This window comes from Salminus brasiliensis, chromosome 17 (genome assembly GCF_030463535.1).
Source record: "Salminus brasiliensis chromosome 17, fSalBra1.hap2, whole genome shotgun sequence".
In the NCBI taxonomy this organism is placed as follows: Eukaryota; Metazoa; Chordata; class Actinopteri; order Characiformes; family Bryconidae; genus Salminus; species Salminus brasiliensis.
The window spans coordinates 27,651,404-27,669,396 of NC_132894.1; the positions used below are offsets into that span (position 1 = coordinate 27,651,404).

Genomic DNA, 17,993 nt, shown 5'->3' on the forward strand with positions numbered 1-17,993 from the left:
ATTTAGTGCTACGATTAGCCTTTTACTAAAGCAGTCCTACTCAGAAACCCATTACTCACCTGCACTGTAGCAAAGCAGTGCAGAAAACACCATTGCAATGACATTTGTTACTGCTGATTGCAAGTCATTGGATGCCCTGAATGGAAATGCTGTTCTCAGTATGTTGTGTATGAGCCCTCACAAGGACACAAGCACACAAATGATACACCCTTATAAAGACTTGCTGGACATGCTTCAAGTGTTTTTTTTCTTTGGGTTATGAAGGAACGTATTTGGCTTACATTATGCTGTGGTAAATTAGGTGAAAGCAGCAGTTCTACAGTATGTGGTTTACCACTATTCAAAAGCACCGCTAACGCCCAAAGCTGTGTCCTTGCTTCTTTATGAAACGGTAGGTCGATAATCAAACAGGTTAAGGCATCATTTTCCCTCCAGCTCAGGTCCTGTTGTCCTCCTGCACTGCACATTTTCCTGCTCTACTTCAGTTCAGGAAGGACTTTATCGTTAGCCCAAGGTGTGACTCAGGCACATGGAAAAATGAAACTGTGCAGTACAGTACCCTCCATAATGTTTGCCCCTCTGATGCCCCTCTGTTGCCTCCACAGTTCAAAAACTCATATCAAATGTGACATAATATATAAAGAAAATATTGATCCATGCTTTTGGAGCCAGGTAGGCAATTAGTTGGTAAATGATATTGCTTGTGTTGTATCAGACTGGTTGAGAGAAAGGGAACAGGTGAGTGTCACGTAGTGCTCTTTGGGTAATGCAGTTTAAAAGGAAAGGGACACTGGGTATGAATATATGTATGTCTGCCGTGATTTGACTTTCAGTGGCTGCTTGATGTCTGCAATTCATCGACAGTGCTGAGGTGCTGAGTATCTTCTCTGGTGATGCTTTGCCAAGCTTCTAATGCAGCAATATTCAGCTCTTGCAGTTTCAGGGCCTTGTTCCCTTAGGTTTTCTGTTCAGTTTATGGAACCCATGCTCAATTGGGTTTAAATTGCGTGACAACATCATTCTCATTGGTTTACTCAGTTGGTTAAGAGAAGTAAAGAGAAGCAAGGTACATCACACATTTTGCAGAAGAGCAGAGCTAAAAAATCAATCACGGTTAGACTCTTCTCCTTCGTTGGGGGGTAAACGAGACAGCTAATTACACCTCCACATGCACTATTACACTCTCAGAAATCACTCATTTCCTCATTAGGGGCCAGGGACTGAATCTCACACCAATCAATGGCAAGGCCCCGACCCCTCCTTCAGAAGGGAATCCACCTGAGCCAGTGCGCATTACAGTCAATCTGATACGCAAGGCCAGCACATAAATGTCTCACTAATCTCCGCCTGGTCTCCGGGCTTCAGTCTTTTTATTGCCAGCGAATGTTTGGAAGGACTGAGCAGTCTTTAATTGTGGTTGTAAATCAGGTGCTTGGCACCAGTGTCCCCGGAGCGCAATGGCACAGCAGCCAGGTTAGTTTGCCGCGGACGGCTCAGACAGTGAGACACTAAATCAATTAAAAATCCTTCTTTAATAGGCTGGTAGCAGATGCATTTTTGTGGCAGGCGCTACAGTAATAAAGGAAATGATCAACAAAGTTTATTGTGCACCCCGCGTGCAGTGTAGTACCAGGGCATAAAACATTTCTAATGTCACAGAGCACATAAACGAATGCAAACATAAAACAAATAATAAATGCAGCTCGTTATGTGATAAACAACAAATAAAAACTAATTACAGCTCTTGAAATCTAATGAAACTAAGGTCAAATACAGTGGAAATCAAAGGAAAAGAAAAGGTTTATGCACAGAGAGTTCAGAGCAACAAACTAGTGACCTGGCAGGCATGGATTGCTACTGTGACCTGTGACAGGGTCAAAAAGTTCCTGTGAATGAGTAAGCAATATCCCTGCAGAGGAGATACTCCAGTAAATGCATACCGCCAAGCCTGGAAACTCTTAGAACATTCTTGCATTATTGCAAAGTAAATTGAGCAGTGAGATTAATTTCCAAAACAAAATGAATAGTCTATTTCAGAATCCACCAGATGCTCTCCAACTCTTTGTTTTCAGTACCTAAAACATGCTTGGTTAAATGCCCTGTCCCTTAGAAACTGTATTAGTGGGTATTATCTGTTATCTTACGTAATCTTATGATGCATTTAGGCTTTCAGTTCTGCTCCTGAAGTCGTTAATCAGTGGGAGAGTTTGTTTCACTGTCTATTTAGATATAAAACTAAGATACATTCTAGATATTAAACTAAAATAAAACTTAGTGACATAATAAAATTACAACAAATTAACAATTTAATTACAAATGAACAAATTAAAATGTAACATAAACAACAATAATTCCTGATTCTCAGAAATCAATAGGTTTTCTACAGAAGCCTACACTACCAGAGGGCCCTCCACTGCTCTACACACATATACACATCATTAAAAAGTCCAGAAATCATTTCACACATGTATGTCATATGACAGAAGCTGTTCTCCAGAGCATCTTACATTTAATCATGTTGCAGTGGTGAACCAATAAAGACTTACAGAAGTCGAGCAGAATTGATGTAAAAAACTGATTCGTAAAACACTGCTTCTCTTCAGCTTTACTTTGTATCATTTAAAATTCACAGTATTTGTTTGAGTTGAATTTAATTTGCTTTGTTACCATGTGAAGTGTATTTTAGTTTCAGAGTAATTATGAATTCAGAATCACTTTCCAAGTTATCTCAAAATTCTGTGTATTCATTTTATAAAGTTATTCAACTTTCTTGTCATTGTACAATTATTCAGAGCTTTTTTTCAGATGCACTTTCTAATTATTATATAGCTGTAAAGACAAGCTTATTAGAATCAACATACATATTTATACACAAGTTTTATATTATTAAGCATATTGATTCGAAGCCTTTGAAATGTAATTATATTAATCTGTCAAATATTTAAAAATCTTTGTGCTGTTCATGAAATAATCCTTGACCATTACATTGTATTTCTTGGCTGCAGAAACATTTGTTGTGATTATTATTTAAATTAATTAAATAACTAATTGAACATTGATATGTTTTATCATGTGTTTTATCCTTTATCAAGCAAAAAGCCATTTAAGGCAGTAATTTTATCACAGTTGGGGATTTTACATAGCTTTGCAATGTGTCAAATGCTCCTTTGGTTAAATCACAGTAAAACATGACCTATCGTGGTTTACTGCTTTCAGTCACTTACAGGTTACAAATAGGTGCTCAAACTGCTAGCAAACTGATGAGTGTAAGTTAATTATTTATAACTGTAGGGTTGGAGTTAGGATTAGGACAGTAAAAATATGACTGTGGTTGGGATGTGGTTTTACAACAATGTTATTTTGTCTCTGAATGAGCCAGAGCATCCAGCTTGAGGTGCATCTGTACAAATCCGATTGTAATCACAATTCAAATCAAATCCAAATGGAAAAACATGGCCTATCATGGTTTATTGCTTCATGTGACATTCAGTCACATTTTATTTATATTATAAAGTTTATTTTATATTATAAAGTCACCTACAGATTACAAACAGTTGCTCAAACTGCTAGCAACAAAGAGTTTAGGTTGATTATATACAACATTAGGGATGGAGTTATGATTAGTAAGATGTCTAAACAGTAAATATATGATTGTGGTTGGGATGCAGTTATACAAATCTTAGCTCTGTTATTTTTCCTTTTCACCTTTCACCTTTTTATTTTCCTTTTATGGTGGGCTTGTGAAAAATCAGCTCTGTTTTTATTGGCTAATTTAAGTCACTGTGATGTCTTACAGAAGCTGCATATTTTAGCATCTTACTGAACAGTGTTGCTTTTCTTTCTGACCAGTGTGTTTATTAGCAAGTTAAAGAAATTGTAGCCACATTTGCTTTTAGTCTAGCTCGTTTGGTAGCTCCAATCAGCAAGCATCTGTAGGTTTTAGCTTCTTCTGCTATCGTGTGCTGAGTTTGAGCTCTCCTTCTGCAGACACTGGAACAGAAAAGGCTGCGTTTTCTGAACACTAGCAGAGACTGGAGATGATCTGCTGCTCTTCAGTGTTACATAATCACATCTAACTTAACATTCAGTAACATTCAGTTACATAGACATTTAGTTAAGTGTTAAAGACAAAGACACTCAAAATGTTGCATTCTTCTGTTTGTGTGGTTGACAGCAGTGGTGCTCTGGCTGTCTGCACATTGGCCGAACATTTTTGACCCAGCAAAGGTCTCTAATGGTGGCTTCCAATCGAACAGCGCCTGCACAGGTGCGGTTAACTTTAAGCAGAAATGCCGTCTTTCTTTCAAATTTCAGCTGTGGAACATGTCTTCAGTATTTTCCTTACTCCATTACATCAGCAGTGCAAACGCAGCCCACAGACAGGCTGTGATGAATCAGTCCCAGCAGCAGATGTAAGCAGCCCTGATGCTCAGATTCCTACAGCGTTTGAGAGGGTGCTGAGTCTTTTCGGGATGATTCATGGGAAGAGTGTTTGTCTTTCTTCTCCTAGCAGCCTCTGAAAGCCCAGAGCTTCACAATCAAGGCTGTTTGTTTCCATCAACAATCACTTGGGCCTATTCAGCAGCACCCAGGCAGCCCCCTCCCCACCCATCTTGTCTCAATCCATCTCTCCATGGCTCTCCTCCAACTGCCTTCTGCTATCTCCATGGCAACTACCATTATTCATAGACTATCTCAATGGCAGGTAAATGGAGCAAGGCCATTGAGAGAAGGGGAGAGGGGCCTTGAACCCACTGTCTTTTAGCGAGACCACCAGAGACCCTATCTGACCTTCCAGCACTGTAGAAGGAATGAGTGCACTGAGTGTGAAGCACTGTCATGCAAGCACAAGCTCTTTACTGCCTCTGAGGACCGGGTTTGATTATTCTTGTGGAGGTGCACTGAGGGATGTCTTGAGCGTTGGAGATCGCACAGCGTGAAAAGTGAGGAAACAGGGGAACAAAGCGCTCTATATGCTTTTTCCTCTGGGTTTAGTGTCGTTCAGCCTGACGGCTGAATGCAGAATGAGCAAGCTCCCGCAAAGTGAGCTAAAGCTGGTAAAGGGTGATAAATGCACATGGACAGAGTGTTCTCATACTTGTCAAAGATAGCTAAATCTGACTGTATATGACACACACTGTAGGGTTTGCTACTGATATACTGTACACTTCAAAATGGATGTCATAGAGGGAAAAACAACGTTTATTTATTTCAATAACCTGACTAATTATTTCTTCCTTCAGAGGCAAAGAAAACTGCAAGCTTCAACAAGGACCCTCTGAAGGGATCTCATAGAACAGTGTCCAAGCCTGGACTTTTTCAACAAGACCAGGATTGGGCACTGTTCTTTCAGGAGCACCTGAATATGGTGTGTTTGGCCTACACTTTACAGGGTGAATGATCTAAAGAATTTGAAGAACTTCTGATTTCCTAAACAATCTTTCAGTCATTCAGTTTAATGTGTTTCTCAAATCAGATCTTTTATTTGCAAGTGATTAGTGATTAGTCACAAACCTATCTGCATAGGTCACTGTGGTAATGACATAGGTGTCGGTAACTACCTTTCGGTGCTTGTCTCGGATATCCGCACTTCAATCACGCTGCATATGAGGTGGCCATTGCAAGTGATGAAAAAAACAAGTGTGGTTTGGATCTGATTTGCAAAAACTAGATTTTATGTGTTTTTTTGCTGGCAAGACTATTAAAAATCAATCTGGAAACAATCTGTATATATATAAAAAAAATCATATGGGTTTTTTTTGCTGATCAGATCATCAAAAATGTATCTGGATACTATCTAGATATAAAAGTTTGGTGCTGGCACAAAACTAAAAGTACTTCTTATGAAACTTTGGAACTTGACTCTCTGAATAATAAGTGCCTTTCAGATACAAAACCTATGCTTTCTTTGTGACAGAGTACAATAGAGTAGACTGACTGCAGTTGTTACAGCAGCACTATAAAATATCTTGGGCTCTGCGTGCCCAATTCATACTTCATCTGTGTGATATCCACTTTGAGTGTTGAGAATTTAACCTAAGAACACACTGGAAAAATACTGCAAAAGGTCTATTTTGTGAGGTAAGTCATTTATTTCTCCTGTATCCATTTAACCATGAAAACCCCTTAACACACGGAAGGGGAACTGGTTATGCTAATTTGTCCCCTGGGTATGAATGTGTGCACGTATTGGTTTGTGTGTACCCTGTGATGCACTGTGATGGTGCTCTTGCCTTGTGCACGGTGATTCCAGGAGGAAGCATGATGACTGAATGAATGTGTTCTGGCATTAATCGTAATGTTGTACACTTTGATAGGTTTTTACAAGCACAGTCGCTACTGTTGAAAACAGTTTTCCTAGACACTCACAGTTTGGCAGTTATGGCAGAGCTAATAAAGGGCGTTTGCTTTAAAGGCCCCAAGCAAGCCTTTAATTGAAAGTTCCATGCCAGGTGCACACAATGAGTTACATAAAGGCTAATGCAATGGTGACATGCTGAGTCTTTCAGTAAAGAATTACTCAGCAGTCTCATCATTCCAGTGGCGGATTTAGGTATGCGCGACATGGGCAGTCGCCCAGAGCGGCATCTTGCAGAGGGCAACAAAAGGCGGCTGGGGGTGCGCACACAAAAGAAAATTGAAATGGTGGTTTTGCACATCATGTTAATGGTATCATCATGTCACCATGTGGGTCAATTAACTTTGTTGGAGTGGGCAACCTGATTAGGTCTCCCACTGCAAGTAGGAAAAGGGGAGGAGGTGTCAGTAATAGCTCCGCCTTACCCTCATATCTGCCCTTGTGTCTACAGTTTTTATCTCTCTGTTAAGTTTACCTGGCCATGTGCTCGTCCACATGTTCTGTGTGCCACATAACTTCTCCTTATTGTATCCAGGTCTAATCAGTATCTCATCATGTCTTATTCTCATATCTCTGTTTGTTTAGTTCTCTTGTTACAGTGTTGTGTTTTCTTGATTTCTTTGGAATCCATAGCATGGGGTAGGTTGACGTCACTGGATGCTGGAAAACTGAGGTGGGGGAGTGGGGGAATCCATCAAAAAAAACTAACTTTGTACAGTACTTAGCACTAAAGGTAAAGTGCACATATTCATCACTGTACTATGTACAGCAAAATGTGTCCTCTGCGTTTTACCCATCTGTGGTAGTGAACACACACACACACACACTACTGAACTAGGGGCAGAACAAAAGTGACAGCTTTAACCACTCAGCCACCACTGATCTAATTTGCCCCCATTTGCACTAATACAAATAGTAAAATTTGTCACCAGTCTTTCCAAATATTTTAATAAATGTTAAGATACAGTTGGGGCAGAATGGTGCTTGCTTTCCTTCCTTTTGCAAGCAGACTGTTTTTATCTTTTAACTTTGGAGAAGCAGGCAGGAAAGCAGGACAACACTAGAAAGAACTGCGTAATGCTGTAACCCGAGTTATATGCGTGGAAAACCCTGTGTTATCAGTTCACATGCTTCCTTTACTTTCAGTGATAGTTCTGTATCTCTCAAAAGGCCAGAAATGCATGTGGATGAAATGATACATTATACCTTCATTAGTATTTAGGCCCTCTTTGAATTAGTGGACTTAACTACTTTAAGGTAGCTATACATCTGCATTCTCTGAATGAAGCACAACTCAATGCCTTTGGGGGTAATCGCAGTGGTGTTAGTGATTCAGAACATTCAACACCAGTACCTGACCTCACTGATGGTCTTGTGGCTAAAAGCCCTCTTCAAAGTCCTGCAAAGCGATGTACTCTTCCCAGGTACTGTTTTGGCACTGTGAGAGGTTTTGGTTGCACGGGGAGATGATTTGGTTGTACTGGGAGTAGTTTTGTTTATACTGAGAGGGTTTTTGTTGTTGTAATGTGAAGGGTTTTGGTTGTACTCATTGATGTTGGGCGAAGGTTTGGTTGTACTGGGTGAAATTTTGGTTGTACTGGGAGGGGGTTGGTTGTATTGTGAAGGTTTTTGGTTGTACTCAGATATGTTGGTACTGTGATAGCTTTGGTTGTACTTGGAGAAGTTTTGGTTATACTGGGAGATGTTATGGTTGTATTGGGAGCGGTTTGGTTGTATTGGTGGGGTTCTTTGCTTGTTACAAGAGAGATTTTGGTAGGTTTGGTTGTCAGATGTCTCTTTCCACAGGCCCCCTTATTGACATTGTGCTGGTTGAATTTTTTTCACTTAGGATTTATGGCATGTGGAAGTGCAACGTACCACACTACCAGAGATTAAAATGAAAGTGATGTATAATTTAAATTCCTATTCATGTGCTTTCCTGTTTAAAAAAGGAGTTTCTAAAAAAAAAAATTTGGCTTGGTTAGAGCCTGTTCACTATATATATCAAATAAATACATCTATGGCATCTGTCTGCCACTAACATTAGAGCAACTCACACATTTGAATCATGTTATACAGATAACAGAGAGTGTAGGGCTCTTATTGGTGTAGCACAGTGGGCTTTTTCAGGCTGTGATTTAAACCCTAGTCTGCCATGAGGCAAGGCAGTGTTCTTATCCACTAAAACAACCAGTAAATACACTACCATCAGTATGGCACAGAGTACTAACAGAGAAAAGTAAATATATTGTTAATTGTGGAATGTACCTGCACACTGTTTAATTTTGAAGGCATCTCCACTATGATTATAAACCACTCATTACCAGTCTGCACACGCATGCACACATGCACCAAACCAAAAAACACTGTCCAGTACAGTTCACTGAGAGGTTTTTATTGGCCTTGATGCAGGATTAGGAGCACACACTACAAGATTGAGATCGCAGGAGGCAAAGGTGGACTCCCCTCGTACCACGTAATACTCGAAAAAGGAACAAACGGCACATTTCAACACAGTAATGCATGCAGTAAATTACAGCGTCCCAAAAAAGGAGATACCATCAGCTATCCTGGCAGGCTCGCCCCTCTTAAAACCATTTTCCTCCACCCAGCAGGAAAGGATAAAGACAGTGCAGCTCACTGGTGAAGTGATTTCCTAGCTTACCGTAATCCGATAGCGGGAGGTGCAAGAGCAGTAAGCATACATGGATACAATGAGCCTTTTTTTCATTTCTGCAAAGAATTGCACTCTTGCTACCTTAGGGATGTAAATGTGGCGGCCCAGAGCACGGTTTGCCTAATTGTCTGCTGACTTCGGTATGACAGTCTCTGAGACTGTGCTGCTTCTGTGTATGTGTGTGTGTATATATATATATATATATATATATATATATATATATATATATATATATATATATATATATATATATATATATATTTATATATATACATTAGGGCTGCACAATGTATGCTGCACAATGCAATGCAATGCGCACATGTGTAATAGTCACATCGCAGGGTCACGTAAGGCAAATTAAACCCTACACGTCATGCTATGACTTGTTTTATACAAAAAGAAAAGTCCTACTATTTCTTTTTTCATGACATATTTTAGCTACCCAATGCCGTTTATTTTATTCCAACCTTGGAAACACAGACGGCATTATTAATATCATGAAGTGTTGGATCATAGACTTCTAGAGAAATCTGCTGAAAATGCCTGTATCTTTAATATCACAATATATATTACAGAACAACAGAATATCCCAATCTCAGTTTTTTTTAGCGTGCAGCTCTAATATATGTATTGCTGCTGAAATGAAAAACACGTATCTCTATTTTTTTCCGTTACAGGGTTCCATTGTTTGAACCCTGTAGATACTCTGTACACTGTGTAAATAATTCGGAATGAATGGACCAATAGAAATGCTCTAAATTACTTGAAATAAACTCTTATTTTACATTGCCTTCTATTCAAAGTTCTCCTGTAAAGTCACCATTTTAGAGATACATGTTTTTCATTGGACAGTGATGATACACACACATACACAGACACACATGCTGGTTTGCTAACTGGTGCAGTGTGTATCCCTCTGCAAGTATGTGTATGAGTGTGCATCAGATTATTCACAGGGAATGAGGGCCACCGCCACGGAAAAAGGAGGGCAGTGGCAAATAATAACAAATTAATTAGCATACAGTGGCCAGGCAGCACAGCTATAAACAAAATGCATAAACAGATAAAGGAATAAACAGAGGTAAACAAATGAACAGCTGTTATCTCAATGCAATTTGCAAGTCCGCCGTTTCACTGCAGGAGATGCAACTGGAATGTCCTGGCGCAGTTGATCCTTCTTTACGCTTTAATTGTAGAGAGATGCCAGCCAGTGATAGCAATAGCAATATTTCCAAAAGCATTGTCTTTATAAGAATCAAGCCTTCATGTACAGATCAAAGCCTGCCTGCTATTTACATTCATCTGATCTCATCATATGTACTGTGGTAAATCTATCTCTTCTGCCAGATGGATGAGAACGCACTGCTTTTCAAAGCAGCACAGGGCGTTGTGGGGGAGCGAGGGGGAAGCTGGAGTATACGCTCATTTGTGTTCCTACCAGCTACAAGCGAGAATGGCTTTGAATGGCGTGCCACTCTTCGGTGCCACTCGGATCAAATACACAGCATTTCATCATCCGAGGAGCAAGTTCATGGCAGCTCCAGGCAAACGTAAAGGTACAGGGCTGAGGCCTATCCGCAAAGCGTTTTTTTCCAAGCATCGGGCCTGTTTCCTAAAGATATGGTGGTGGAACCCCCATATACTCTGCCATCTGGACCACCAGCATAGGATAATCATCATGTAGCATGAATACTACATAATTATGCTGTATGATCATTTGCCCAATGAAGCATCTCTAAGGGAGGAAATTGCTCATTAAAATGACAAAAAAAGGTTCCAATTCACCCTCTCTGAAAGGAAATTCCACCATCCATATTTAAGTACTGCACCATGAGATGTGCCTCTAACATGATTATTCATGCCAGCGCTGCTCTAGGCTCATTTACTAATAAAGCTCAACATCATGTGATGTCAGACACCTTATTTGGCTCCTTCCTTTGGGAAAAAAATCTAGAACAGGTACCTGATTGGCTTTTGTATATTACCCAATGCACTCAATTCCCAGTGGGTTTGTGGATAGGATTTCCCTTCAGTGGCGCCATCCATGGTATTGCCTTTGCACTGTAACATGACCTTAAATGCAGAAAAACAGCTGGAAGTCAATCTAAATATAATTTTATAATCTTGGCAAGTGAAATTATCCTAAATGTAGTCTGTTCTATTTCTCATTTTAAGATTGATTATGATATTAAAGCCAAATCAGCCAAACCAGATCAAATTGCCATACGGAAAAGAATCCATAATGCATTATTTTAAATGATTTTTATCATGTTGATGCTACATTGACTTCTAATAGGGAGAATGGTGTCTCTGTCATTGGCACTCCAGGTCTGAAATGCTGCTATTGCACTTTAAGTGCAATTAAGTGGAGCTGCACAAGACCTCTCACAAGCGTCATATTTGTCCTGTAATATACAATTCTGTAATCTTTTGAGATTTGCTTTTTCATTTCCACCTGTCAACAAATGCATGTGTACAACTGTTCTTGAGGGGGAACTCTGAGCACGATTTGTATTTACTGCAGTGGTGTAAAAAAGTCTCCCCACCCAAAGCCTGGTTCGTTAGACTAGTGTGATCGCGCTGTACTGTGCTCGACCATTTAACTCGAACATGATGTCAGTGATGCTGCCTCCATAAAAATGTTCTTATATGAGCAACGCTATTTACAGAATGTCCCTGTGTTGTAGAAGAGTGTATTATTGTGTCCAAAACCACTCAAAATAAACCGTCTGTTATTATTAAATCCGTCCTCATTCAGAGAACATTGTCAGAGATTTTCAGGCGACACAGATTGGACATCCACAGGGTCACTCTCAGTTTAATATTTTGGGTTTGACACTATAATTCTGAAAATATTATATTCTATATATATTCTTGGACGTAGGTTTCATAAAAGAGATATTTACTGTTTAAATGAATTATTTATGAATATTTATGAGCATTACACAGTAATAACCAGTCAATATAATGAATTTTTTAGAATGTTTTATAGACACTTACCCAGTGCTAACTAATTAAGATGAGCTACATCTTCATTTGCACAGATTCTATATCAGTCATGAATATTTTATGACCATAACCACTCTCATCAATAAAGAATGGTATTAGGCTTACTCATGAGTGTTGACAGTGTGTTTAGTATTATAGGCTGTTTATTCTCTAAGTAGATTTTAATTTATTCATAATCATATCATGATGTATACTCCAATCATGTGTTTGTGTTTTCAATCCATTAGATTATGTTATTGTTCCTCTTTAGCGGCTGTATGTAATGAAGGTGTCTAAATCTATGTACTTGTAATGTGATTGTAAAAGTGTCTAATGTCAGTAACATACCATACATGTTACATGTACATGTAGGTATTAAATATGTACATTCTTATGACAATCTCACAATGAGAAATGATAGACATATTGACTAGATTTAAGATGTTTTGCTTGCCAAGACACATTTTTTCCACTCTAAACAGTGTCTGTTTCCTATTTCACGCAAAATCTAATTTGCTGCTGTGCTATTTCTACAGTGCATCACAGACATTTACCACACACACATGCCTCTAAACAGCTAGCTTCTGTACTGGATGGTCAACAAGGCATTCTGACCATATGCATATCCTCCTGCAACAACTACAACCAGGCAGCATCTATGAGTCATTTCTCAATTAGGTTAGGCCAAAATATTCATAGTAGCTTCAATAGAAGAATGTCGCACTATTAAAGGAATACTCCAGCATTTGGGCCCCATCTGTAGCATTTGGGCAGTTACCAGGGATAACAATTTCAACATTCCTATACATGTAAAAGAATAGGAAATCCTTTGAAGTAAAGCACACTTATAATATAGGTGTCAATGGGGAGAGGCTGGAATATTCCCTTTATTTGCATCATTGTACTACTGGACATTTACAGTTAAAGTACACTGGTAAGAATATTAAATTAATTCCTTGTTCCCAACCTTTCCAAATACCCTAAAAAACTAGCCATGCTATATACGAATTTATAATAATCTATAATAAGTTGTTATTAACTCATTATTGTTATTAATAATAATAAGTTGCCTGGGTGCTCCTGTGCATAATGTTGTAAGGAACAATTATTTGGATGCGCCTCCTCCCCCCAATCTCTCCAAACACACCCATCCACCTCTGTGAGGTCACTTATTATCATGCATAGAGTTCATTAACCAGCAACAGACACAATCAACTTAGTTGCACAGTTTTAGGCAGAATAATCATACACTGGCTTGATTCTATATTGAATTGTAAAGGGAAATGTTTCAAAAATCAACATAATTAAGTGGTCAAGATGCAAAAAAAAAAAAAAAAAATTAAGTAATTCAGAGTGGTTTGATTGGACATTCCCAGTCAGAATTGTTTGTCGGTTGTGATAGGAACCAGACATCTGATACCTTTAATGCCTCTGAAAACAGGGCCTTCAACATGGCGTTCAGATTTGGCTTGGCCTTTAGCCATCTCATTAGAATTATACTGCCCCCTGTCTGAGGAGCTAAACCCACTACCTTTGCAAAAGTAGAGTTTCAAAAAGCAGCCGTGGCCAGCATTGCCAGGTCACTGGTGAACTTTAAAAATGTACCACAGCTGCAAAAACTAGACTGCAGACAAGAGAAAATAAAAAAACAACTGCATCATGAGTGTAAATCAAGCCTGATTTTACTATTTGGAAACCTAAGGACAAGAAGGCAGATCACAGCTGGGGCAGTGGGGGGTGGAGGGAGAAAGAGAGAGAGAGAGAGAGAGAAAGTGAGAGAGTGTGTGTAGTGCAGGACAGTGAATGAGCTCATAATAGAGAGAATATGAACTCAAGGTGAAGTAAATGTTAGTTAACTAATGCAAACGGGGAAAATTTAGAATTTAAATGAACAGGCACGCAAACCAGCCAGGGATGTCCAGCCAGGGTGAAATTGGTACTGTTGGTGCTTGATTCTTGACCCCAGGTGTATGATACATTGTCGTTGTATTGTACATCGGTCTATAATATGTCATACCTAATGTCACCATTCTTGATAGAGTGGTAAATGCAAGTCACTGTAAGGCAAAGTAGTACCTTAAGAAAAATAGGTATTGTTATTTAACCATTATTAACATGACATTAATATAAAAGTATATTTAGATTCACGGGTGGTTTTGTATAGTAAATAAAATGGCTATATTTGTGTCGTACACATCACAACCACTTTAAAGAAATCCAGGTCAGAATGTTTCTTTACAATGCCCTTATTACAAACCACTTTGAATAACTGTTTTCTTAATCATTTAATTATGCTGAAATTTTGACACTGTGACACTCCCCTTGAAGTCTATACTGTTTGAAGCTCAATTGGAGAAATCTACAGTATATATTAATGGAGAAATGTTTCCATATTGACTGTTCTGTCTAGAAAACCATCAGGGCTAGAATGTTTCCTTTCCCCTTACACACTCTGTGACTGTACAAAAGAAGCATAGAAAAACATTTGCTCCAAATTTCTCCCAAAGTCATTGATCCTTGTTATGATCACGTACAGGCAGATCCAGACCTTTCTGAACTAATGAACATGCTAATATCTGTAAGACACATCTATATATCACATTACGGATCTTCTAAAGATGTTTTTGCTTCATACGTTCCTAAGTAATTTCAAACAACGACCATAATTGCATCGTCCATTCTCTTCACACATAATCCTCTAAGTAGCTGCCATAAGCAGGATAATGAAAGGCCAGCAAAAATGCCTGGAGCTCAGAAGTAACGTAAAAAAAAACAGGGCCAAAGACAATGAGCACAGCAGGGCTGGCAGGGTAAAGCCTGAAAGAGTCTTGAAAGGCATAGGATTAACAAAAAAACTGCAAAATTCAGAGGTGGCCTTTGTAGAGCAGTTGTGGAGAGCCAACGGCAGTCAAAGGTCTAGGACTCTGGCTGGCGGCATGTGCAGATTACTAGCCTAAATGTCCTCATGCAATGGCTGTGTACAGCAGGTGGAGGGGGGAAAGGCTTCAGCAGGCACAGCGCCAGCCCCAGGAAATCCAGCCTTCAAAACCCATCACTTCAGTCTGTGTAAACACCTTATGTATGAACGGGGAGTAAAATGGCAATCGGCACAACAATGTAGTGTGTTTTTTTTGTGGTGGTGGTGGTGGTGGTGGTGCTTTTCCTCCGTCGTGGCCCTCCTCCAACCACGCTCTCACCCATCCAGTACAGGGGGGAGGTGTGTAGGCACCCAACGGAGGTCAGGGCTCAGGATGGAAATGTTAATCTGGGGTGTTGGCAATGGAGTTTGGAGAAGAATCCAACACAGGACACATGGGTGGGATGGCCTTGTGACTGAAGTACTCCACTACCTGCTTTGGCACCTCCGCCAAGACACACTTCGCCAGGGCAGCAGGAGAGGCCTGAAAAAACAAATACAGACTTAATGCAGAGGGACACAGCTGTTTATTCTGCCTTTTAAAGCAGCATTATGCGAGAATACTAAGGACTCTCTTTACATATACATTTCATCAATGAAAGTAAGAGAAGCATGTGAACTAATATTACAGGATTCTTTCCAAATATGACTTTAGTTTAACAAGTGTTGCCAAAATATTTTGTATAGTGTTACTTTAAGTTACTCTTCTGATTAAGCTATTTTTAAAACATCTATATACTGCTTAAAAGATAACACAAACACAGCAAATCCATAGCAAATTGCTTTTTAGTCAAATAAACAAAAGGTGGGTGCCCAAATGTGTGATTTGAATTTGTCTGGAAGCGAGCCAGCAAGAGTCTGTAATGAGATGCAGCATAATGGCTGGGAAGCATTTGAGCAGTCTACATTCTCACAACTCAGAAATGAATGTATTTTCTCTGGCTGCACACAACAGGGTAAAATAGCTTCTTCTGGGAAAGCTGTGGAGTCCCATCTGCAGCACTGGCTCAGCTCTGCCTGACTCTCTGGCTGCCTGCCTGCCTGCCTGATTCGATGCGGCCCCACTTGAGGGTAAAGCTGTTTCAGAAGCGCATCGGAGGACGCGCTCGGAGGGCTCATACATCAGAACTACAGAAGGGCTGCAATTTGTCTCCATCTCCAGTGACCGCAGGGCATTGAGTGAGAACCGAGGACATGTACTCACCGTTTTGAAGTCTCTGAAGGGCACGAATTGCACAATGTCTCTCAGGACGGGTTCTCCTTTGGGGGAACGCAGGACACCGTCATCTCCATCCAGGATTTGCATGTCAGTGAAGTCGGCGTTGCCCACCCCCACAATTATGATGGACAGGGGCTGGTAAGAAGCCCTCACGATGGCCTCTCGCGTGTCAGCCATGTCCGTCACCACCCCATCCGTGAGAATCAGCAAGATGTGGTATCGCTAGGAGGGAAAATAGGTCTTTATCAGTCTGGGTACAAGCTTGTGTAAAACTCATCAGTTTCCATTCTCTTTTGGATTGTTTTTATATCATTTATAAACTTATTGTCTTTATCTTAATTCCATCCATATTTAAGTTCTAATTGGTGAAACACTGGCTGAAATGCCTCTTGACTTATTCTTATATGACTATATTTCATGATAACTGATTATAGCTGACTAATTTTCAATGGCAAAAATGAACAGGATTCTCAAAAAATCGCCTTCTGTGGTAAATCAGCTTCTGTGGTAAATAAATATGATCAGAACCCTGTGCATTTTGTTCTGTGTCCATTCTTCTCCGGTACATCACCAGATCCCTCTGCATTACGAGTTTGTTTAAGAGTTGTAACACTAATATTGCTAATGCTGCCATGCATGAGTTAGACGTCAGTCTTCTTACAGCAAAGTAAGCCAGCTATAGCGGCTGCATCCCTTTTGTTTGTGATCCGTTATCAAGGATGACCACAAAAGTATTAAAGGAGGTGAAAACCACTTTCAGTCATGCTGAGCAGTGTAGCCTGAGTGCAGGTCAACTTGTAGGGCTTGTCAAAGCAAGCTGAGAAGGGAAAGCTCTGTCGTGTTTCAGTGAGTATTAGATGAAGAACAGAGTACTGCATCATAACCTATGCAACTTCCCTGCTGACCAATCTGGCTCAACACCAGCTTCTGCTGGTAACTGGTTTCCGATTAAGCTGGTCCTTGATGGTCAAGGTGGTTGAAGAGCTTGATATCTATGTGTAAACATACTCTATGCTGGTAAACAAGCTGGTTAAGGTGGTTGACCAGCTTAGCTCTCAACCAGCGCAGCATATGTTTTCATTTGAGTTTAATGGTCTATCAGCATGACTTGGACACAACTTGACCAAGGTGAATGACCAGTTTGAACTTTTAAATACTCCTCGACTACACTAGAAAAGCTTGCTGGGTTTTTTTAAAGAGGCTGTCAGTTTGCAGTAGCATTGGAGTACATGAAGCGTGAAAATAAGACAAATCGTATCAAACTTTCCAATCATTTATCTTTAGATCCAGAATTACAAATACGGGCAAACCACATCACATCAACTGCAGAATGACGGCATGACTTCTGTGGTCTATATTTAAACAAATTTTTTGAATTGTCACAAAACTGAAGATGGGTTCTCATTCAAATTTTCCATTTTATCTTAAATGGAACATGAAAAATGATAAGGCACCAGTTCATAACTGCTGCACCATAATGCACCATTCCCCCAATGGAGTAAACAGACAGCAAAGTGCCTCAGCATATTAGGTGACTCAATAGTGAGCGGTGCATGTAAATAGCACTATATAAACATCTTAAGAGTGAAGACGTATTAGTGCAGATATTCATGGAGACAAGGCTGTTTATCACTTTTATGCAGTAAATATGTGTAAGTAAATACAGTGTATGAGAATTGTGTTTGTAAAAATGTAATAAATCACTAAAGCTCATAATTTATATTATCACAGCTTGCATTGTAATACTAAAAGCTATAAATAGAAAGTAAATAAAAACAAAAAATTAAATGTTAGTTAAACAATGGTGAGGCAATGGTGCTGGGCAATCTTGGTG

General features: G+C 39.6%; 1 protein-coding gene across 1 annotated transcript in view; it reads right to left on the reverse strand.

The window, feature by feature from the left end:
- Positions 1-8,737: 8,737 nt before the first annotated feature.
- The window catches only part of cpne7 (copine VII), a 59,694-nt gene continuing 50,438 nt past the window's right edge, over positions 8,738-17,993 (reverse strand). The window contains exons 15-16 of the mRNA XM_072661203.1: positions 16,145-16,381; positions 8,738-15,424 (exon numbers count right to left, since the gene is read on the reverse strand). Coding sequence (XP_072517304.1) covers positions 15,284-15,424; positions 16,145-16,381 — 378 coding nt within the window. The 3' untranslated portion in view covers positions 8,738-15,283. The remainder of the gene's footprint in view (positions 15,425-16,144; positions 16,382-17,993) is intronic.